This window comes from Artibeus jamaicensis, unplaced genomic scaffold, assembly GCF_021234435.1.
Source record: "Artibeus jamaicensis isolate MK-2021 breed Jamaican fruit bat unplaced genomic scaffold, CSHL_Jam_final contig_519, whole genome shotgun sequence".
NCBI lineage: Eukaryota > Metazoa > Chordata > Mammalia > Chiroptera > Phyllostomidae > Artibeus > Artibeus jamaicensis.
The window spans coordinates 41296942-41322790 of record NW_026521871.1 but is presented as its reverse complement, the minus strand read 5'-3'; the positions used below and the strand labels follow the sequence as shown (position 1 = coordinate 41322790).

At 34.5% G+C, this 25849-nt stretch overlaps 1 protein-coding gene across 1 annotated transcript in view; it reads right to left on the bottom strand.

The window, feature by feature from the left end:
* ZCWPW2 (zinc finger CW-type and PWWP domain containing 2) overlaps positions 1-25849 on the bottom strand; it is a 102141-nt gene that overhangs the window by 75099 nt on the left and 1193 nt on the right. The window contains exon 2 of the mRNA XM_053669033.1: positions 3035-3384. Within this exon, the coding sequence (XP_053525008.1) occupies positions 3035-3321 (287 nt within the window). The 5' untranslated portion in view covers positions 3322-3384. The remainder of the gene's footprint in view (positions 1-3034; positions 3385-25849) is intronic.

Sequence of the window (25849 nt, the reverse complement as noted above, 5' to 3'; positions counted from 1 at the left end):
TTCCTGATTTTCCCAGAAGCACAGGTAGAACAACTATAATATAAAAGGCAAACCCTGACACACAACATCTGTAACATGATAGCCATGTACATGAACATGAAAATAGGAGCAGGCAGGTATAAACTACTGACATTACACACATTATTAGTATCTGCGTGTATGACAGAAACAGTGGGTAGAGGCAGGCAACCAGAGTTCTGATGGATTTGTGAAATAAAAACAAAACTGAAAGCATTAGAGCAGTCTGGGCTGTATGAACCCTTAAAATTCACCAACAAAGCTCCTTTTCAGAGCAAAAGCTTATACTGAAAAGAATCTCCTGGGAGTATAATTCAAATAGAAGAGGAAAGAACAATAAAAATAAAGCAAAGAGATGGTGCAAGTAATAGTGGGGATACAACACTCAGGGCACAATCCATGAATGAAAAAAATAAGCTGGACTCCATTAAAATTAGAAATGTCTGCTCTGTGAAAGGTGCTATCAACAGAATGAAAGGACAAACCACGGATGGGGGAAATATTTGCAAAAGACATAGCTAATAAAGGACTGATATACAAAAAATACACATAACATAAGCTCCACTAGAAAATGAGCAACTTGATTAAAAAACTGCAGAAGATCTGAATGATACCTCACTAAAAACTATACACACATGGCACATAAGCATGCAAAAAGATGCTCCCCATCATATGTCATGAGGAAATGCAAATTAAAACAAGATACAACTGCACACCTATTAGAATGGCCTAAATTCAAGAACACTGACAACACCAAATGCCGGTGAGGACTGGGAACAACAAGAACTCTCACTCATCGCTGGTGGGGATGCAAACCAGTGCAGCCGCTTTGGAAGACAGTTTCGCAGTTTCTTACAAAACTAAACATACCCCTATCATGTGATTGCACTCCTTGGTATGAACTAAAAAAAGCTGAAAACTTCATATCCACCCAAAAACTTGCACATGGACTTTTTAGCAGTCTTATTCATAACTGCCAAAACTTAGAAGCGACAAAATATCCTTCAGTAGGTGAATGGGTACACGAGTATAAACTGTGGTGCAGAGAGACAATGAAATATTATGTACTGGTAAAAAGAAATGATCTACCAAGCCTCTATGTTCATGAAAAAACATAGAGGAAACTCAAATGCACATTACCAAGTGAAAGAAGCCAATATGAAAAGGCTATATATGGCATGACTTCAGTAAGATAGCATTCTGGAAAAGACAAAACCATGGAGACAGTGAAACGATCCACGGTTCCCAAAGAGGTGCCCTCGGATCCAGTCAGCACAGTAGCAGCAGCCTGCTAAAACATGTACATAAGATTCAAAAATAGTATAACAAATAAATAGAAGATATAAGGAAAACCGAATAACAATTTTAAAACTAAAATACAATAACCAAAATAAAAGCTCAATGGATACCTCAACAACAGAATAAATATGACAAGAATCAGTGAACTTAAAGAAATAATAATAGAAGTTATCCAATTTGAAGAACTGAGAAAAAACAGACTTAAAAAATACCTATTCTGACTTCCTTTTCTCTGCTGGGAGGACAGGAATTCATTTCATATAAAGTGTACAATAAGAAAGAATGATAGTAAAACCTGATATAAAGTTATTATGGTAAAAATGACTAAGATCCCTATAAGAAATGAAAGCATACCTTTAAAGAGATGGTACCTGAGATTTCAATATGGGTTAACAGAAATTAGAAAAATAATGTAAGCTGTGAAATGTATATAAATTAGAATTAGAAAAACTGAATGAAATAGGTGATAGGAGAAAAAGAAAACTTGAAAAGAGAGATGATGAAACTTATAAAAGAATTTTTAAGTTTTTCAATAAAGACTAAATTAGAAGGAACACAAAAGACATTAAGCTCAATTGATAATACCTTCAGAAAGATAAAAAGTAGAAAACAAAAAATAATTAAACTAGAAAAGATGAAAAGAATTGAAGAGAAAGTAACACCCAAGACGACCAAAGATACACCAGAAGTAATATAGAAGTCCCAAAATAAGAAAATCCAAACAATGCAATGGAATAATGCTTATAACTTTTAAAAAACTTAACTGAAATAAAGAAGACAAAGCTATATACAGCACATTGCATACTTGGAAAAATCTACACAGAATGGGAAACACTGAGGTAGACAAGATTAAATGTACAAAAATCTAAAAGAGGAGGAGGAAGGCGGCAAAGGGAAGGAGAAAGGGACGAGAAGAATGAGCAAAAGAAGAAAAAATATGTTAGACTCCTAGGAAACAATTACAGAAGACACATTCTTTTCAAGATAGACCATGCTAGGCCATAAAATAAGATTCAATGAAAATGACTACAATAGCCCTGGCTGGTGTAGCGCAGGCCTGCAAACCAGAGTGTCGCAGTTTAATTCCCAGTCAGGGCACATGCCTGGGTTGCAGGCCAGTTCCCAACAAGGGATGCACGAGAGGCAACCATACATTGATATTTCTCTCCCTCTCTCCTTCCCTTCCCCTCTAAAGATAAATAAATAAAAAGTCCTTAAACAAAAGTTAAGAGATGACCTTAAAAAAATGACTACAATAGGTTTAAATTAGAACTCAGTAACAATAAGATATCTTAAATCCTCAAATATTGGTAATTTAAAAACATACTTCAAATAACTTATTTCAAAAAAATCATAAGAAAACTCAATGAAAATAAAATACAACATACTGAAATTCGTGAGATATAGCTAAAGCAGTACTTAAATATATATATATATATATATATATATATATATATATATATATATATATATATGGCTTTAATTGCCTCTATCAGGAGGAAAAGAGATTTTAATTAGTTACCTAAGTTTCCAATTTAAGAAGCTAGAACAGGAAGAATTAACCCAAAGAAGTAAGGGAAAGAATAATAGGATCAGGAAGCAATTTTTAAAAATTAGACAATAGAGAAAAAGTTGATTTCTTTGAAAAGTTTTAGAAATTCATAAACTTAGCAAGACTATACCCCAACAGTTTATTATAAAACAACAAAAATCTTACCTTGGCCAGTTCAGTAATTTTACCAAAACCAGGCTACCAAGAGGTAGCTGTGAATACACAATCTTAAGTCCACTTTGATAAAACTGAGACTCCTCAGGGAAGTCTTCTTCAGAAATAGAGCACTTATTATATCTTGGATCAGTGTTCATGTGGCAATACCATGGTTTGTCATGATCAACCTTGGCTGCATCCTCGCTTGACAACAATCTCCACTTCAAACAACTTTCGTTCTCACACTGAACCCACACTTTGTTTACATACATGTTGTCTTCCACTGAGGAATCCATTGCAGTGTTACAATAGTTTACTATAATCTTTCAAATTTTTCTTTTTCCAAAAATGCACTTAATCTGGAAAATAAATAAGAGGAAAATAAAAGAATGAGGATTCAAGAGTGTAAGAAAAGTTCAAACCAATTCCAAGAAATAGCTCTTTGACACCCTTTGCCCAACTAATCTCTATCCTATAAAGATCATACACGCTGAACATGTATATTTCCACCTACATAGAAACCAAAGAACCAAAGAGATGCATCAATTGCTTTGAGCACAAAATGCTCCAAAAGTAAATATAAGAATAGCATGGGGGAGCAGGAGAAGAATAGAGGTTAACTATAATGTCTATTACTCTACTACTATGCAGCACATGTTTGGCAGATATTCAATACTTTTGTCATAATAATAGCTAAGCCTATTGAACACTATGATCCAGGTATTACCCTAAGTGCCTTATGCACACAATGGCTATAGTCTTCCCAATAACCTTAGTACATATATTTTTAAACAGAAAACTGAAGCAAAGAAAAGTACTTTATTTAAGGGTCCAGAGCTTGTATATGGTAGAGTGGAATTTAAATGAGGGGAGTTTGGTTCCAAATTCTGTGATCTTACTCACTAAGCTGCACTGCCTCTGGATATATAGTAGCATGATTTGATGATCCCATTCTTTCTTTAACTTTGAGGAAAATAAAATGCAGTAAAATATTTCAGCATATGAAAGTTTGATATTTGTTTTAAGAAAATTAAAGAAAATTAATTTTTAATTTTTTAAAAAAGACTTGCAGTATCTAATTGTGTTCCTGTGTTTTTTGCTGCTGTATAATAAAAATAAGATTTTCTTTTCATGGTTATTTAATACACCAGCTGCGTATAAATATTTCTTGTTATAATGTTCTGGAATGTGTTGTAGAGTTGCATTAGATTAGTTTCAATTCTTGTTTGAAAGCCACAAGAAATATTTCTATTAAATTAGAAAACTGAAAAAGTTTTTAAAAATAATAAAATGAAAGAATTTATTGCATATGTAATTTTGCCTTTTATCTATTAAGTGATTTGAAAAAAAGTTCTCAGAGCTTTGTTATAAAAATTTTAAACATATAAAAAGTATTGTATGATTAAGCCCCCAGTTTCTAACTTAAATATTTGTTATATGTACACTACTAATATATAATTAACTAACACAAGTAGAACTACTCAGAGCTTATCATGCAATACAAAACCAATTTAAAAAATACTTATACTATTTTAATGAGTTAGTAGAACACTACCAGTCAAGGATAAGCACCATGTAAAGAAGCACTTAACTCATGAGTTAATTGTATATTTAGAAACTCACTCATCATATACTTTTCCAGGATAACTACCAATTGCTTTAGAAAAAATTGCCAATATATTACAATACCCATCGTTCACAGTTTTTAACCTATTAATTCCACTATGTGAATGCATCCAAAGAAAATTCTCCAGTTTCTCTCCTGTTATTGATTTCTAGTTTCATACCATTGTGGTCAGAAATGATGCTTGTTATCACTTCATCAATCTTTTTTATTCTATAGTTGTTTTGTGGCCTAATATATGTGTACTGGAGAATGTTGCATGTATACTCGTATGTTGTTGGATAAAATTTTCTCCATAAGTTCGATAGATTTTTTTCATCTACAATGCAGATAAGTCCAGTGGTTCTGTACTGATCTTGTCTGAGTGATCTATCCATTGTTGAGAGTAAGTTATTGAAATCCCCTATTATTATTATATTGCTATTTCTCCCATCAGGTCCATTCATACTTGCTTTATATATTTTGACGTTCCAACATTGGATGCATAAACATTTTCAATCCTCTTAATAATTTGACACCTTTATCACTACATAATAACCTTATTTGACTACCTTTTCAATTTTTTAGTTAAAATATATTGTTTGATAGTAGAGTATTATTTGATAGATATTACCCTTTAGTTAATTCTTTTGTGGGTATGTAGATATTTTGTTCCTTTTTTCTTCTCTTGCTCTCATCTTTTGTGATGTGATGATTTGCTGTAGTGGTATGTTTTGATTCCTTTCTCATTATCTTTAGTGTATCTACTATAGGCTTTTACTTTGTAGTTACCATGAGGCTTACAAAACATTCTATACTTATAATAGTCCACTTTAAGTAAATTTTAATAGGGTACAAGAGCTCTACACATTTATTTTCTCCCACATTTTTTTTGGTATTCTAATGTTCATTTTTTTATGTTGTGTATCCACTAAGTTTTGTGTAGTCATTTTTAATACTTTTATCTTAATATTTCTGAGTAATATGTGATTTATACACCATCATTACATATTAAAGTACCCTGAAACTGACTTTATAGTTACCATTACCAGTAAGTAGGTTTTATACTTTCATGTTTTCATATTACTAATTTGAATTCTTTAAGCTCAAAGAAATTCTTTGTAACATTTCTTGTAAGACAGATCTAGTGGTGATGAATTCCTTCAGCTTTAAATTACATTGTAATACCTTTACCTCTCAATTGTGAAACACAACTTTGTTAAGTAAGGTATTCTTGGTTGGCAGTTCCTTCTTTAAGTATTATGAGTATATCACCCCATTCCCTCTGACATACAAGGTTTCTACTGAAAAATCTTAGTCTTATGAGGGCTCCCTGATACATATCAAGTTGCTTTTGTCTTACTGCTTTCAATGTTGTGTCTTTAACTTTTGATGATTTGATTACAATATCTCAACATGGGTCTCTTAGGATTATGTTGCGTGGTGCTTTTTATGCTTTCTGAATCTGGGTATCTATTTCTCCTCCCAGTTTTGGAAGTTTTTAGCCATTATTTCATTGACTAATTTTTCTATGCCTTTCTCTCTCTCTTCTTTCTCTAAGTCTCTCATAATGAATTTATTCATCCAGAAGATAGGGTTCCATAAGTCCTTAAAGTGATCTTCATTTTTTTTTCATTCTTTTTTCTTCTCATTCCTCTGTTTGATTTCCACTGACTTATCTAAAAGTTCATTGATCCTTTCTTCTATTCTAGTCTCTTGTTGAACCTTTTTACTCAGACTTTCAGTTAACATATTATATTCTTTAGCGCTATAATTTTTAGTACTTTTTAATATTTTCTTTTTGTTAAAATTGTTCATACATTACTCCCATGACCTTGGTGAGCATCCTTATGACAACTACTTTGAATTATCTGACAGGTAAATCACTTATCTCCATTAGTTTTATCACTAGGGTGAGCTGGGGAAAGATAGCATGGAAAGTTTCCACAAGTCCACTGAGGGTCCCATAGGACTACAAATTATGTGACCCATCAGATCCCAGTACCTAATTAGAAGCCTGACCCTTGGATAGCAACTGGAAAAGTATGTCAAATCCCTTCCATAGGGAAACTGGGAGTCTTAATTTTTGCCTGCTCCCCCTGGCTAAAGCTGTGATGAGAGGATGGGGGCAGAGAATACTCACAGTATGTTAAAAATCACCTCTGTTTTCTATACAGGGACTTATAGATGCTGAGTTTATTTGAGAGCCATTCCCCTAAGTGATAGCCATAAAACTTGGTGCTAGATGTGTGGACAAGCTCCTTCCAGGGAGAAGCTAGGACCTTGTTTTTATCATTGAAGTGAGGGAAGAGATGAGGAAAGAATCCGCAAGCCCTTTCAGCCTCTGGAGGAGCCCAACTTCTAAATGCAAGTTAATTAGAAGTCTGCTGCTTGGGCATGCTAGAACAGTCTTCAGTCAAGCCTCCTCCAAGGAGCAAACTTGTATCCATATGTTATGGTCTACTCCCTCTGTGTTGAGCCCAGTGTTATAGCCATAGTAAGTGCTCACACTTCTGGTTTAAAACACCTCTTTGTTTAATGCAGTTCCAAGTCTTTGTTTCACTCACAAATATTGAACCCCGCTGGCTATCAGAGCTAGGTGATTTGGGAGCCAGACCCTAAGGTAGCAGAAATAAAAGTTGGGGAGCTAGATGTGTGGTGCTCAGGGAGAAGCTAGGAGTTGAGGGTTCCTTCCTGATTATAAGGTGCTACACTGAGGATTTATGGCATGAGTGTGTCTCAGCTTTTCCTACTCATTTCAATATAGGTATTTTCTCATTCACCTGATATGTAGAAGTCACTCAGCTAGTCTCTGTATTTCTGTCCAAGGGAACTGATTTGCATGTTGCTTACTAGAGTGTAAGGAAGGAACATTATTTTTTGTGTCCCTAGCGATGAACAAGTTGATGATGGAAAAACTGCTGTGTGTTGACCCCAAAATGCCTAAAAACTTCTTTATATGCAGAGATTTTTCATATCCCTTCCTTAATTTTGCTCTATTATGCCTATATATCTGTGAAGCATTTGGAACTAGATAAACATTCTAACAGATGGGAAAGGGATTAGTGAGCAATTTTTTTGTCTGTAACAATATATTACAATGCATTACTAGTTAAATTGAATTTATTAAAGAAACCACCAAGGTCTGCACAACTCTACTAAACAGCTCTAAACAACTTAATACAGTATAATCATTATAGATATTTGTAGCATTAAAGTGAAAATCATGAGCTAAATAAGAAAATTCTATATAGATTTTACATAAATTCTCCAAAGATTTTTTCATAATTTTATTTTTCTTTTAATTGTTCAAGTACATACAGTTTTCTACCTTTTACTCCCATCCTAGCCCACCCACCCAGCCCTCCCCCACCCTCCCATTTCCACCCCCCCCCAAGTTTTTGTCCATGTGTCTTTTATACTTGTTCCTGTAAACCCTTCCCCTTTCCCCCTGAAATTCCCTCCCCTCTCCCCTCTGGACACTGTCAGCCTGTTCTCTATTTCAGTGTCTTTGGTTATATTTTGCTTGTTTGTTTTGTTGTTTAGGTTCCTGGTAAAGGTGAGATCATGATTGTGATTTTAGAATGGTATAGCAGACCTGAAAAAATAGAAAATAAGATCAATTCTTCTGGAACTGAATATTACATAGTTCCATTGTTCAACAGAACAAAGGTCTTTAAGATGGAGTATGGCCAATATGAATCCTTGTGAAGCATCAATTTTTATTACAATACATATGCATTTTATGACTGATGCAACCCAGATGGTAAAATTACAATATACTCAAGGAGTTCCGAACAATATCAGAATTTAATGAGACAGTGTGAATAAATACATACAGAGAGGAATGAAGATAAATGGCTACTTATAATAGAAATTGTTTTTATTGTTTTTATGTGAATGAGAAAAATTATTGTTCTTCCAAACAAAAAATAACTGTCATTATTCTTTTGCTCCTCAACATGGTTGTTACAGGAAGTAATCCATTTTAACCACAGGATATCCCAGATGATACAATGCTTTTCAGTTTGAAAAAAGTAATAGTATTTGTATCACTGTCTTCAGAGTTGGAGCATTTCAGCCTTATAATTTCAATTTCCATCAGTTCTGTTTTCTAGATAGTATCTTACTGGTAACCAATGACTCTAAGAGTGCCTACTTTCAAAGAGAACTTGAAGTAATTAATAACTTAATTTTAATGTCATGTGTTAAACTTTTATTATATTCAAGAGATAGTAAGAAAAGTTCTAGATGTGCAGTAAAAAACTGTAGTTTCTAGTCTTCGTTATGCAACTTCCTAGCTCTGTAACCTTCAGAAGGCCGCAGTGTTCTTATCTGTAAAGTAAGGAGAGCAGGGCTAAAATGTCCTTCTTTAATATTTCATGACTGATCCATTCTATTTTTCTTCTCTATACCTGGTGCTGGATTACCAGCTTCTCTACTTTATTTTTAGCCATGTATCAGAGTTTGAATTTCACCAGCCATCCTTTAATCACTATGTTATTTAGTCTTGTCAGCTCTGAAGACTTGCTAAGAATTACTTGCTTTGCAATATGTGTTGGTTTTCAGTGTTGTGTGTTTTTTTTTTTTTTTCTGTCTTTGGTTAATGTGCACTCTCCCTTAACTAGGCAATCACGTTAGACTAAAAGGTGTACTTCTTGCCCATCATTAACATCTAGCAGTGTTCATCACCTTCAGTCCCCATCTGGAACCTTCAATCTGGTATCTTCCAACATCTCTGATGGAAGATGCTTTTACCACAATCTTCAAAACAATTAAAGATAGCAGATGTAAATCTCCTGTGGCAAATGTTAATAGACTATTTCACTGACCTTCACACCTAACCAGCCCACTATGATATTATCAGCTCTGAAATCAGAAAGTCTAAGAAGAGTCCAGAATCTTCCAATTACTGGTTATATAACTTTGGGAAAGTCATTTAACCTCTAGTAATTTTATTTGCAACATTATTATTTCACAGAGCAGTTCTAATGACAAGTTTTAAAAAAATAAGTAAATGTAATAGAGAATAGTGACAGGAATAAAAATGGTTTTGTACTATGGGCAGTCAAATATGAAAGTTTTCACAGTATTCTCAGAGAGGGAATTTTTAAAAGTTATTCTTAGGATGCTTCCATGAAGAAGAAAAAAAATGCAGATAAGAGAAGTAAGGTCTATAGTAGCGAAAAGAAATAGGGCTTCCATGGGAATGAGTCTGAAGAAGTTGAATTTCAATCTAACAAATTTAAAATGATATACTTATAATTTTAAAATGATAAAGAATCCTTTGACATTCTTATATACTACTGACATGAGGGCAAACTGGTGGAAACTTTGGGAGAGAAATTTTGCAATATGTAACAAGGGGCTTTAAAATGTGCCATGTGGCCTTGGCTGTGTAGCTTGGTTGGTTAGAGTGTCATCCAATGCACCAAGGTTGTGGGTCCAATCCCCGGTCAAGGCACATACAAGAACGAATGAATAAGTAAAAAACAAATTGATGTTTCCCTCTCTAAAAATTAATTTAAAAACATATTAAATGTGTCCATGTGATAATAGTTATTTCATCAAATTCTATTAGTTAAATTGTGTGTAACTTAATATGTGTATGTACCTTACTCTTAAGATATTAAGTTATTAATATCAGTTAAGTTACTGATTTTGACAACTACATTATGGTCATATAATAATAAAAACAATTCTTTGTTTTTGAAAGTACACACTGAAGTACCAAGAGGTAGAGACGGATCGATCGTATCTGCAATTTAATCTTTGCAAAGTTTGTATTCTTTGCTCTGTGTGGTCAGATCCTCTATCAGCAAGGTGCACCAGGAATGCAAACTGCCATCCCCATGGCCACCTGAGAATTGGGGAATGGAGGAACTAGGCGCATGTGATAGTTAATTTCATGTGTCAACTTGGCTGGGCCAGAGTGCCCAGTTATTTGGTCAAATATTCTGGATGCTTTGGATGAAATTAACATTTAAATCAATGGGCTTTGAATAAAGCAGATTACCTACCATAATGTGGGCCTCAACAAAGGCTGACCTCCCCCAAGCAAGAAGGAATTTTGCCAGCAGACTGACTTTGGACTTGAAATGCACTTTTCCCTGACTCTCCAATCTGAGGGCCTACTCCATCAAATTTTGGACTTACCAAGCTTCCACAATCATATGAGCCAACTGCTTAATATAAATCTCTCCCTTCATAGATAGATAAACAGATATATACATGTAGATGTACCTATATATCCAACATATGAACTTAGAGGTGTACAAAAATGTTTGGTATATAACTATCAGTAAACCAATAGCTGGTTCTATAGAAAGAGAAAACTCAGGAAATCATATTAGAAATATAACTGTAGGACTTAAAAAATTTTAGGTTACTAGAGGATACCCTGTATATATTTAACTCTAAAGGAAATTTAAAAGGCCAGAAAAGGAGAGTATATGAAAACAAAGACCATGTTAATCTCACTTAGAAAAATAGATTTTAAAAAATCCTAACTAAAGCAAATGAGCCTGTGAAATGAATCAGATCTGTTAGAAAAAATAAATCAGGGCCAAACTGGCAATGAGAGATAAGAATTATGAGTCCAAGATGTCCCTTGCAAGATAGCCTCCCAAAATGTGAAGTTCTCCATGGAAACTGACTATGACCATCAATTCTGGTCAACGATCAGCTCTCATTGCTACCTCCAGCCCACACTATATTAGGGTGCAGCATACACAGATCCAATTGTGTACACTGATGTGGCCTACTGGTGTTGCAAGCCTACTGGTAACTTGCAGCATCTTAGAGCTAGCTGTAACCACAAGGCTTAGATTTCAGTTGGGCTGGGACTACCCATCAAGCTTGAATACCATGTTTTCACAACTGTGCTAGAATCAAAGTTCAGCCACATCATGGTACCATTGTATTCTGGGATCATGTTAGGGAAGTAGTTGGTGTTTCTCTAATTATTCATTAAAAGCTCCATAGCTCAAGGTCAAGGTCCTTCTATAACAAAGTTTGTCATAAGGCCTTTTCACATCTCTGTGCTCTGATTGAGAATGGAATGAATCAATGGAGACTCGCGCACTGAGCTACTGATCCCTGTCTGTGAGCTTTCTCTAAGAAATGCTGCTTCAGCAGGGCTGACAGGTGAGTTGCTGGCCACTTGTATTGTTTGCATGACATGCCACATTACAGATTAAAGAAGGAAAACCACACAATATTTGCTGCCCCAAAAGCATGTGAGAAGTTCAACATTCATTCATGATTTTTACAACAAAAAATAAAGTTGAGTCTCATCATAACACCATTTGCAAGAATAAACTTGAGACTGACTAAATGCTAATGTAAAAACATATAACATATAACACTGAAATAGAAATGCATTTGTATATAAAATACAAAAGTCATGGAAGATAAATAAACCTGAATATGTTGAGATTAAATGTTCTGTGCAATTACATTAAAAAATAAAATAAATTGAAAGGCAGAAAAAAAACAAGGATAAAATATGTTCAAGATATAAACATATGGATTAATATTCTGGATACCTAAAGTATGAGGTAAATGAAGTCAGTAGAAGAGCTTCAGGAAAGTGGGGAGGCCTCAAGGTTGTTCTTCTGTTTATATTGTTTTTAAATTTTTATAGTAAGACTAAATCTATTTAATATCCTAGTAAAATTCTGATTATCTGTACCCAACAACACAAACAGTATAAAACAGACTTGTGACTTCAAACATATTAATACAAAGTATATGACTATGTAACACATGCCATGACTAAAGAGAGGGGAGAAGGAAGAGGAGAGGACTATGTGTGGGTCTAATAAAGACTGTACACACAGAGATGATCTATATAGTATATTCTATTAACCATCCTAGGCAAAAATGTACAAAATAAAATTCAAATATGACTCAGGAGAGATGATAATAGCTAAGATTCTTACATCAGTATCTCTGGAAAGACCTCACCCAAGTTGCCATGCAGTTTGCGATTATGGTGGCATGTGGTAAGTAGGTCTTCCCTAAAGAAAGAAGTATAGCACTTTAATTTTAGACTAATAGCTATAAAATTATAGGATACTCATTAAAATGGTTCATTGTTTATTGTTATTTATACTAACCAATTTTTAAAAGCCAGTTTTAGAAAAAAGCACTGAGTCACATTTTAATAAGGCAGGCAATTAAATGCTCTTCCTTCATCATAAATAAGTCTGAACTGGTGATGTTTTATTCCTGAAATTCCAGAAAAGTGCCGATAAAAGTATTGGTTTGGGCTAAAATGAGAGAGGCTTTTAATAAACAGAAAGAGCTCCATATTCAGGATTCATTAATAACTTAACATCTCAATGTTTCAAAAGTCTCACTGAAAGAGCCACTCACAAACCAAACCACGCACCATTAATATACACATCTTTTCTTCTAGAAAAATTTTCTTCAATGTAAAATGAAAAAAAAATCCCAATAGGTTCAAGCAAACCAAATGCCTATTCTATACAGGTAAATACTTCACAATCAACTGGGTCCAGAGCTAAAACTGAATTGTGCAGGTTTTCTGTAAAATTAGTACAAACAAAAGTCAACTACTTACTTACGTATGTGGCAAACCCTCTACGAAATGTACTCCATGAAGCATTAACCTTTGTTTTGTGCCACCCTAATGACTTACACATTTTATTTTTCGGATAGTGTATCATTTTAATAGAATGTAGTAGCTACTGTATGGTAATACTTTGGTACATTCATACAGGAGCCCTTATCTTAAACATTAGAGCTGTCCCAAAGAGGAGCTTCGGTTCTGCTTTACAGGTCTCATATAAATTAAACACCTTATCAAATATTAACACAGAGGGAGCTAACACAGGATCCAACACAGACGGTCAAGTTACCTCTTTGTATATTTAGGAATTACTTTCTCCTTCACGGTATTTACATTAGAAAGCTTAGTCTGTCCTGATTAATTTTTCAGTAGTAAAGGTTTGAGTGATTAGAACCTTGGCAAAACCTTAACTCAGAATGATTAACAAATACTCCAGTGACAAGGTTATGTGACTGAGTTATTACAGATTTACAATTATCAGGGAAAACTAGTATAGCCATTCACCTTTGAAAAATGCTTCAACCATTACTTCTCAGTACGGAAGGATAAAGCTACATAGGGTTTATCATACAATTAGTCTTATCTCTGTCCTCGGAAATTCCCTTAATTTCATTCATTAGAAGAGGATTTAAAGACTTAAGAACACTTTATAGCCGCATTCAGCCTTCCTATGAAATATTCAGTATCTTAAATATTAATGTACACTGTTTTTCTCTTTTTAACAAGCTCCAGATACAGTACTAGCTTCAGAGTTTGTGGAAATGGAGAAAAGAAGAACCAATTCAAAATGATTCTAGAAATTGCCTTCGAACAGAAAGCAAAAGTCAAAAACAAAAAAGTCACTGTTAGGAGCTAAATTGTATCCCCATACCCCAAAATTACATGTTGAAGTCCTAAACCCTAGTACTCAGAATTAAACTGTATTTGGAGATAGGGTATTTAAAGAGGTAATTACATGACATGACATTATATTACATTAAAATTAAGTCATTAGGGTGGGTTTTAATCTAGTCTCACTGGTGTCCTTAACAAGAGGAAATTTGGATACAGAAGCCTACAGAGGGAAGATGATGTGAAGACACAGGTGGAAGACTGTCTATAAGCCAAGGCGAGAGGCTTGGAACAGACCCCTACACCAAGGATCTCAGAGGGAACCAACCCTGAGGACACCTTGATTTGACTTCTAGCCTCTGGAACTATGAGAAAATAAATTTCTGCGGTTTGAACCACTTAGTCTGCACTACTTTGTTACGGCAGCATTGGCAAACTAATACAGCCACTTTTGTCTTTCCAAAATCAGTCACCACTCCTCAGTAGAAATAGTTAGACTCCAGCCCCTGCTCCCTCGGCTTCTCAGACACTGCTTTCTTATTGTTGCAGCGATGTTTAAAAGGACTTTCCCAGATTGTCTTTTAAAGATAAACCTGCAACATATTTTCTGCCTTTTACAACATGAGATTAAAAAGAAAGGCAGGTGTTCTTATAGAAACCAGAAGCCATCTCTGTATCAGAGCCATCATTGGACTTGTAACTGCAACAGGAGACTGGGCTGGACAAATACTGAATTGGTACCATGGGCATGAGAAACATGAGGTTGACACCCTTCCCACAGTTTACTGATCTGGATGCTTCTCTATCCTGTTAAAAGATTAACTTTTCACTTTCACTGGTGTCAATACAGAGTTCAGACTGGGTCCTGCTCTTGTATCTACCAGGATTTCAGTTTGCAGGGGAGGGGGGGTTATATTTTTTTAAATCCTGCTGGCAGCTTTTCCTTTCTTTTCATAAGTAATACTCAGCCACTGCAAACGTCTTCTGAAGGAGTCTCTTGCAACTGCAAACAGTTCTGAAAGTCCTCTCATCATTTAGTGTCACTACATTGAGAACTGGAGAACCTAGCACTTCAAATACAGCAACCCTCTCTACATCATTACAACTTGAACTTGTAAAACTAAACACCTTTTGTTTTAAAAATAGTCTTCCAAAAGCAGCCACCCCACCCTCCTCATATTTCTTTCCTCTTGCATCCTTACAGTGATTACTTGAAACCTTTATAAATTTCAGACCATCTTCCTCATTCTCAAAGGACAAACCTTTCTACTCCATTACAAGAAAATCTCCACCCCTTCACATGTCGACATGTAAACGCTTATCTAAAACTGCTATCTCCCTTATTTGCTGCAATTTCAGACCATGATTCTATGTTCTTTGTTTTGAAATATTTCTTGTAGTGTGGTATGAGCCAGTCATAATGCTAAGGCAAAGACAAGATCCCTCTTTCAAATAATGTTAAGTACTATTATGAGACAAACACAAAATACTACAGAAGCACATAAGGCACACCTGAGACTCTCAGATAGCAAAGGTAATGTCTGAAAAATAGTTAAGTGGGAGTCAATGCCCCTACTATGTGCTCCAGCAGTCTCTACTCCCTCTACATACCACTTAACACATTGTATAACAGTTTATTTAAGGAAGTCTGCTACAAGACAAGAAAAATCCACTTAGGGAAAGGTTAATATCCATCTTGTTAATCACTGTGTCTCTAGCTCCCAAAGAAAACTTACCAAAGAGAATCACTGACTATATATAATATTATGGAATAATTGAAGTAATATTAACTTCCGAGTTAGACTGACCTAGCCAATGTAGATCTTCAAAGTATGCAGCAATGAGGATTGATGTATCAGTCGAATATCTGTAGCTTTGGACTTAAATTCTGGTTTCATTTCCTATGAGATTTTTAAGTAAAGATGAGCCAATTAAATATTGAGTACTACTTTATCATATGTACATGTTAAAGGTAGTAATCATGAATGGTTTTAACAATGAAATGAAACAGAATACAAAAAGAACCCATTTTAGTGCCTGGTACACTAAAGACATGTAATGAATGTTTAACTTCTTTGCTAGACTGCTTTAAAGTGAGTTATGTTTGCAGTGACATAAAAGAATTAAAATAGGCAGAAACCAGTGCAAAATGAAAGCTCTCTAATTATTGTCTTTCCTTTGTGATTTTTCTCAAGTGTGCAACTTAACAAATAATTATTTAATTTGCTTCTAAACCTTAAAATGCATTTATCATTAATCTTCTCTATAATGTAAATTTAACATTGACTGCTCATTCATTTACCTAATTAACAGTGCCTATATATCAACTGTAGAGTATACTTAATGATTCGACAGAAATTTATTAAGAGCCTATTGTCTGTGCAAAATCATAATTTATCTTTATCATTCAGGGAGTAGTTTTATGCAGATACTGAAGGATAACTTGTAGCTTAATAAAGCTCTGAGATGCTTCATAATATTTTATTTTCCTTTTTTGTTTTAATGGAGATAACTGATGATTTACCAAAATCAGCAAAGTAGAATGAAAAGAAACAGTTTACTTGCATATTTGAAGGCTGATATCTGTTGTAGCAACTATATTCCTCTGCTTTAAAATTTCTCAAGGGAAATATTAATAGTTGGAAATCTCATAATTGTGTTAATTGCCAACTTTAAAACTTACTACTCAGTCTATATGCTTTAAGTCTATATTAAATGGCTGTGGGTATCCAGTTTATTCAGTTTACTGAGACTTGTAAGAATAAAATAATATATCCAACAAAGACAATTACAACTAAGCTCTTCACACTGTCTACCAAAAGTAATATTGTTAGAAAATGGATTAGAATTATATCTGTAGGTTGAACAAGGAGAGTATTAATTTCAGACTGGCTTAGTTATTTCTCTCTACATGTGCTCATTCTCAATTGACCTTTATCTAAGCTGTATTGGTGTGGAAGTCACATGGTAATTTGCTTAAAGATAAAACTTAGTTCCACTAATGTTGTGGAAGAACAGTCTTTAATTAAGTTGACCACTTCCTTTAAATCACAAGACGCAAAAACAGAACAAGGCAATCTAATTGGAGAATTTCAACTTGTTATTCAAAATGATTTATCAATTGTCATTTATAGTCCTCATTTTAAAACTGTCATAATTCTAATAAGTAAAAAGTGATGAATTTCTTACTGTGGGTTCCAATGAGTAACTGCATAATTATTGTTTCAAGAATCACTTCACAAATATTAAGAAAAGGAACCTTTCACTAAAGAATTTTCAAATAAAAATGTGAAAATGGGAGTAATTTTAAATTGCATAATGTAAAACTGAAAGCACACTTCAATATACCACATCTAAATTTGCAAAGTGAACATGTCACGTTGAGAATAGGAGTCGTGGGAATTATTACCCTGAAAAGAAACAAACTAAAGGTATTACCCAGCTTGTCCTTTTTATTTTTAACTATATTTTATTGATTATGCTATTAGAGTTACACTAATTTCCCCCCCTTTGCTCCCCTCTACCCCCTAACCCCCTCCTCTCCTAAAATCCCCTCCCCCTTAGCTCATGTCCATGGGTCATGTATTTAAATTCTTTGGCTTCTCTATTTCCTATACTACTCTTAACATCCCTCTATTTTGTACCTACCAATTATGCTTCTTAATCCCTGTACCCTATTCTCCCTCTTCCTCTTTCCCATTGATAGCCCTCCACGTGACTTCCATTTCTATGATTCTGTTCCTGTTCCAGTTGTTTGTTTTGTTTTTAGATTCAGCTGTTGATATTTGTTTGCTTTTATTTTACTGTTCATAGTTTTGATCTTTTTCATAAATAAGTTGCTTTAACATTTCATGTAATAATGGCTTGATGATGAACTCCTTTAACTTGATCTTATCTGGGAAGCACTTTATCTGTCCTTCCATTCTCAATGATAGCTTCACTGGATAGAGTTATCTTGGATGTAGGTCCTTGCTTTTGAGCACTTTGGATACTTCTTGCCAGCCCCTTCTTGCCTGAAAAGTTTCTTTTGAGAAATTAGCTGATAGTCTTATGGGGACTCCTTTGCAGATAACTCTCCTCTTTTTCCTTGCTGCTTTTAAGATTCTGTCTTTATCTTTAACCTTTGGCATTTTAATTATGTTGCATCTTGGTGCTGCCCTCTTTGGGTCCAACTTGTTTGGGACTTTGTGCTACCTGGACTCATATGTCTATATCCTTCACCAAATTAGAGAGGTTTTCTTTCCTTACTTTTGCAAATAAGTTTGCAGTTTGTTGTTCTTCCTCTTCTCCTTCTGGCATCTCTATGATTTGGGTGTTGGCATGTGTGGAGATGTCCTCATGTCCCCTTATTCTCTTCTTGTTATTTTTGAATTATTGTTTCTTCATTCTGTACTGGTTGACTTTCTCTCTTCCATTTGTTCTAAATCATTAATTTGAACCACAGCTTCCTCCCCTTCACTTTTGGTTTATTTCACTTAATGTAGCCTTCATGTCTTCCCTTCCGCATTCAGAGTCCCTAAGCATCCTTATCAAGAGCATTTTGAACTCTGCATTTGTTAGGTTGGCTATCTCCACTTCACTTCAGTATTTCTCTAGAGCTTTGATCTGTTCTTCCATTTGAGCCTTACTTCTTTGTCTCCTCAGTCTGGCAATCTCCCTGTGTTTGTAGGTAGAGCTACTTCAACTCCCTGTCTTGGTACCTGTTACATTTTAAGGGGCAGAGCCTTCCATATTTGCCAGGGTAGGACAATCTGCTTCCCCACTTTGTGGTGCTATATGGGGGGAAGAGTAGGGGAGAGATCGATGCCACTTGCTTGGCTCTCATGCCATTTCCAGTCGCTTCCCAAATGTGACTGGCGCCCTTCTCAGCTGCTACCCTGGTGCTGAATCCCAGAGTGAGTGGGTTTGCACATATTCTAGGGCCATGCAGGTCCCTTAAACAGACTGTCCTGAGAGACCAGCAGTTTCTTCTGCCACCACAACCCTCACTGGTATTCATAGCCCAAAGTAATGAGGCTTTATTTTCCTGGCACTGGAACCCTGGGCTGTGGGGTCTGGCCTAGGGCTGGGATGGCTTGCTCCCCAGGTGCCCGTCCCAGTTTTCATCTGCCACATGTGAATGTACTAGCCACTGCCACACTATGTCATCTTTATCTTGGCTCCCATCTCCACCCATCCTACCCATCTGGATGAATATTTCTTCTTTAAATCCTTGGTTGTAGGACTTCCAAACAGTTCAATTTTCTGGCAGTTGTGGTTTATTTTGTTTTGAGGCTAGTTCTCATACTTGTGCGTGCAAGGAAGCAAAGTGTGTCTACCTATGCCTCTATCTTTGCTGAAGTCTGTCCTATTTTCTTTTTTATTTTAAAGATTTGTTTTTTAGAGAGAAGGGAGGAGGGGAGAGAAACATCAGTGTGTGGTTGCCTCTCATGTACCCTCTGCTGGGTACATCCTATAATATTGAACAGAACTTGACAATTTGCTTTTTAAAAATGTATTGTAAACAATTCCTGTTATTAAATGTCTACACTATCATTGGCATAATGTTAGTCTTGAAACTGAAATTATACTATTTACTCGATTATTTCAGTTCTAATGAAATTCAAAGACCACAATATTTCTTCAATATTGGAATCACTAGTTGATTTTTTTTATTTTGTTAGTAATTGGTTCAGACACCATGAATTACCTATTTTTATTTTTTTAAAGATTTTTGTTAATTTTTAGAGAGGAAGGGAGGGAGAAAAGGGACAGAAAGGTCAATGTTTGGTTGCCATTCACGTGTCCCCTCTCCACCACTGGGGATTTGGCCCATAACCCAGGCATGTGCCCTGAGTGGGAATCAAACCAGAGACCCTTCGGTTCACAGCCCAGCACTCAATCCACTGTGCCATACCAGCCAGGGCTACCTATTTTTCTTTTGTTGCCTGTGCTTTTGGTGTCATATCTAAAATATCATTGCCAAATCCAATGTCATGGAGCTTTCTTCCTATTTTTCTAAATGATAAAGAATTATGGTTTAGCTGTTACATTTAGGTCTTTGATTCATTTTGACTAATTTCTATACACATGTGAGGTAAGGATCTAATTTCATTGTTTTGCAAATAGACACTCAGTTATCCCAACACTATTTGTTTGAAAGACTGCCCTTTCACCACTGAATGGTCTTGGCATCTGTGTTGAAAATTATTTGACCATATATGAGAGTTCATTGGGACTCTCTATTCTATTGCATTGATCTATATGTATTTCTATTTGCCAGCACAAAACTGTTTTGATTCTGTAGCTTTGTAATATGTTTTGAAGTCAGCAAATGTAAAGTCTCTATTCCAGCTTTGTTCTTCTCTTTCAAGGTTGTTATAGCTAGCTACTCAAGGTTCCTTGAGATTCCATATTAATTTTAAGATATTTTCCATTGTTTAATTCTCACCTGAGGACACATGTATGTGCATTGATTTTAGAAAAAGAAGGGAGAAAAGGGGGTGAGGGGGAGAGGGGAGATGGAAATGGAGAGGTGACAATGAGAGAAAAAGAGAGCAAAAACATCAATAGTTTGCCTCCCATACATGCCCTGGCCAGGAACTGAACCTGCAACCTAGGTATGTGCCCTGAGCAGTATGTGCCCTGATCAAACTTGCAACCTTTGGTATACAGGACAAAGTTCTAACAAAATGAGCCACCTGGCCAGGATGTTTTTGCTTTTGATAATAGCCATTATAATGAGTGTAATCAGTAATTTTAACTCTAATCACTTATTTCCTTAAAGTATTTTTTTACTAGTATGTTAAAATTTTCCAGTATTGTGGGTTTGCCTTTTAGTTCTGCTAATTTTGCTTCATATATACTGAAGCTGTTTTATCCTATGTATATTTTTATCTTCTAAGTAACACGTTTTCCCTGAAAGCATGCTCTGTCTCATGTCAAAATACCAGGCTACTTCCTCCTTCAGTTTTTTCATGATCAATATTTTTTCATCCTTTGCTCTTTTCCATAGATATAATCAGCACAGTTAATTTTTTTCAATAACAATCTTTTTTAGTAGTCTGTGTACATTTAATGTCATACTGCTGTATTTGGTTTTAATCCTATAGTGTCTAAAACAATAAAATGAAAATCAACTATCTCTATTTTTTCTAACAATTTTTATTAAAACATCATTAGAAGGTTCAAAATTATTCTTGATTAAAATTTCATATTAAAACCAATTATTTAACATTTTTATTATTTTTTCAACAAAAAGGAGACTTGGGCCTGACATAATCTAGGTTGTGGATGACAAAAAGTATACTTTCTCTAACTCCACTCAAGGAACATTTCATAAACACATTATATAATGTGCTACAGCTTATAGTTGACAATTCCTTATTGCTCTACAGTATTTCTCATCTTTAAAAAAAAGTGAATAAACCTGCCTCACAATTTTTGTAAAGATGAAAGTCATTTATAAAATTTCAAAAATTTTTGTTATTGCTTTATTTTTAGAAAACAAGACTTATGGAGTAATCTGGCAATTTGCTTACTACTGAGACACAGCAAATTTTTCCCTAGATCTTTTAAAAGATCTTTTCTTTAAAAGACCTTTCTTTCAAAAGATATTTTTCTTTTCCCTAGATCTTTTCTTTAACCCAAGCCATTATTTTATCCCTAAACCAAAGACACCCACATGCATATTTTTAAAGTCAGTCTGCTCTATCTGCAAAACCACAGCTGTCCTCTGTCTCACTGCACAGACAAAAATGTTTCCATCCTATGAGAGTTTTTATACTATATTTCATACCATTTAAAAACTATTAACCAAAACAATAAATGTTCAAACTTAGTGACTGAAATACTCAATGTCAAAAATAATTAATTTTTCATGAATGTAAATATTATTGATAATTTAAATATTTCTGTTGCTACTAAATTCCCAAGTTAATACACAGAATTTATGTAGCTCTGGTCACTTTATTTCCATTTTCATCTAAATGGTATTAAAAATAAAAAGTAAAAAAATAAGATTAATCTGACTTGTAAAATTTTGTTTTGAGAGATCACCTCCATTACTATGCTCAAAATGCTCAATATATCAATGATTTTCTCAATGTACAGTTAAATGTTTCCAAATATTTACAATTCTGCCTTATCTCTGATCTTTAAACTTCTTTTTTCTCTAATACAGGTATTTGCAACATGTCAATTCATCTCAGGTAAATTTGTCAAATAGTCTTATCAGGGAAATAATAAAAAAATCCCTCTTCAAATACAAAATTTGGATTATTCTAGGAAAAGGATTGGTAGGATGGAATAAGAACTTCCCTTAAGATTTCTGCCCATGATATACAGGTAGCAATGCAATTCACTATGAAGGTTTAGAACTGAAAATTTTCATGCTAGTTTAAAATGATCTTTGGAGAAAAAGCTTTGTATTTCAGGCAAAAGAGAATATGCAACTTCGATTTGTACTAGGAAAAACTAGGTATCAAAATAATGACATATTCCAAAAATAAAATTGTGACTAAATAATGTAAAAAAATTATGACTCAGTATATTCTGGAGATATAGAATCCTAGTCTAAATGTGATGTCATTTTAGGACAAATGACATCACATTTGTCCTAATGTGAAGTACAGCCACAATTCTTTTTTTAATTGTTTTTTTAAAGATTTTATTTATTTATTTTTAAAGAGAGGGGAAGGGAGGGAGAAAGAGAGGGAGAGAAACATCAGTCTGTGGTTGCCTCCCATGTGGCCCCCCAGTGGGGACCTGGCCTGCAACACAGGCATGTGCCCTGACTGGGAATCAAACTGCCGACCCTTTAGTTTGCAGCCAGCACTCAATCCACCGAGCTACACCAGCCAGGGCTTGAGCCACAGTTCTTAACACAAATGTTGGAGAATTTTTCTGGGGTTCTTCACTTCTCTGAAATTTTTCATAAATGTAAACAAAGTCAACGATAATCTAAGAGTTACACAGTATAAAATCATAATCAGAGTACACTGAATGAAAACTTTATAAATGAGTAAAGATAACCAATTTCAATGACCAAGTTAGCACTGTTCATAGGAGCTGCTGGAAAAGTCAGCTGGGCTAGATTAAGAACGGTCTTTTGAAACTTGCTAAGGAGTCATTTCAGGAGCTTCTGAGGAGAAATGTAATGGTAAGATCTGCATTTTTAAAAGACCATTTACATATCCCTATAAAGGGTGAGATGGAGGCCAAAAAACAACAACAAAAAGGTGGGGGGGACTAATTAGAGGAAACTATTAAAATACAGATAATAAACTGACACCATAGTGACTATGAAATAGAAACGGAAAGATAGTTAAGGGATAGAATCCATAAAACCGGGTGAACAGATTCACTATGCAATGAGAGGGAGGGGGTTATTGAAGACAAAAGAGATCAACATAAAAAGATTGTCAGTATTTTATGTTTATAAAATACTCTCTGTGAATTAAAAGATAAAATATGCCTTTGTTCTTGTATTTTTAAGAATCAATTGACTATTTACATTTCAGTCTATACCAGTAAATTATGTATTTAACTTTGTAACTATTAAAAGTCAATGATTTCATTTTTATATCATGAGTTGTGCAATAGGTTTGGAAATTTTCCCTCTCCTTTGCTACATGCTTTATTTGAAAAATCTAGCTTAATGCCTTTCTATACATCTTACTGAAGTTTAAAGTCACCCTTTTGTTACTGTTTATTTGGTAGTTTTATAAAATGTCTTTCCTCTGAAATGTTGAGGTTTCTAAATGGAAAAAAAAAAAGGTTTACTTTTTTCCATCAGCACACAAACACACTGTCACAAAAAAATAATAGGAGGGAATTTCTGGTCACATTGTTACATTTCATGTAGGTCTTTGACTATGTGACTGATTTCTCTGTAATAGCTTTTACTTCCTTATTCATTAAAAAGACGTTTTAGCTGTCTCATCTCACTGTCTAAAACAATGTTTGGTATATGGTAGGTGCTAAATAAATATTTGTTAAATATTGAATAAAGTAACGAATTCATGTCTCAAATAGCAAGTGTATAACTGTCAAGTCCCAGAGGAGGGTTGCTCACACTTCATTTAATAAGAACTATAAGAGTCCCTCTACTGGATCTTCTTTCTTTTTCTGTACAATCTACCAACCCCAGCCTGGGTTCTCTGTTAGCTGTTCTCATATTTCTTCTCCCTATTCCTCACATCAAAGGCTTTATAGGACTACTAATTTTTTTATTCACCTATGTTTCTAAAAGAAAATCACTGCATTTAGTTCCTGTGCATACAACTGTAACACTGCAAACAATCATGACTGAGTACAAATCACTTCAAATCAAGAAGTTATTACGGAGCACAGATTGTATGTCCAGGACAGGGCTAACTGCTAGATGCAATAGTATAGACCTCTTTTATAAATGGAATATAAATGCCAAAGAAATTTGATTATCTACTATTATGCATCCAGTTGAACAGCACATGAAAAAGTTCTCCTTTTAGTTAGGAACTTAGTATCAATTCCTTTTTTCCTTGAATTCATATTTTTATCTCACTTCCCCACATAGGTTTATTCCCAATATATCTTATGCCTGAAAATATCTTTAATTGATCATCCTATCATGTTTCCCTGAAATAAAAGTATATTTTAAACTTCTGAAAACGTAAATTCTGAAAATTTTCCTTAGTATTGTTATCATTGAGTTACTGTAACACTACTGATCAAACAACACACATACCACAAATTATGACCACTATGAAATACTAAAAGCCAGCTTTTGTAGAAAAGCATATCATAACGAAATGGACAGGGTCTTCCTCCTCCCTTCCCATCACCATTTAGGTCAGGTATCCAGAATGAATATTATTGCTAGAAAAAAAAGAGTTCAGGTTAATACTATTCTTATTTTTGGTATCCTTCCATTTTAAATATTTGGGAGTAGGAAATTCTCTGGTTATACCAATAATCATGCTTTTAAACTACTATATAATGTATCAAAAATCACAGGGGGTATGTCATCAAAGTGATTTTTAATGATCAGATGACAACTCAATTGAGTTCTTCTGCAATATTATTAAAAGCCATTGGCAATTACCATTCTGGCAAACGAGTGAACTACCCAGTTATTAAAATCATTCACTTTCTAAAGAAGATTGAGGTTAGATTAAAAGTACTGCTTTATTAGAGAGTGGAAGAGATGCCATTACCAAAGGGGAAAGGTTTCTGATACAGACATACTCTAAGGCAGGTCAATTTTAGCAAAGAAAACATGCACGTTGACAACCTGAAACTTAATACCCTTAAACTATTCTTTGTATAGTCCCTTGGGAAGCCTTCATGTGCCTTCCACTATTAAGGGTTGGCGACGTGTGTTGCCCAGTTTGAAGACTGCTCCTTCAAGATACAGATTTGGATGTACACGGTGTTAACAAAAACCACAAGGTGGTTCACAACCTTCTTTGTGTGTGTGCTTTTTGCATGTGTGCGTGATAAGGTATGGGCAGATACCAGGTTTTTCATTTTTGATAGTATTTTTTAATCGGCTTTTTATCTCTGTCACTAAATCTGTTTCTTTACCCTAAAGCTTAACCTGGATATGAAATATGTGGAGGAGAAAACTCATCAGAAAAACTTAAAAATACTGCGCTAAATAATTTCTCCTTTACTCAAAGAAAAAAATGAATTTGTTTTATAAGTCTCGAATTATTCTTAATTATGAAATTTTCAAAATAAAGAGTATTTCGGTATCTATGAATCAGATACCAAATTATTTTATTTTGGATGACTTTGGGTGCAACTGATTTTGGTAACATTCTTCAATATT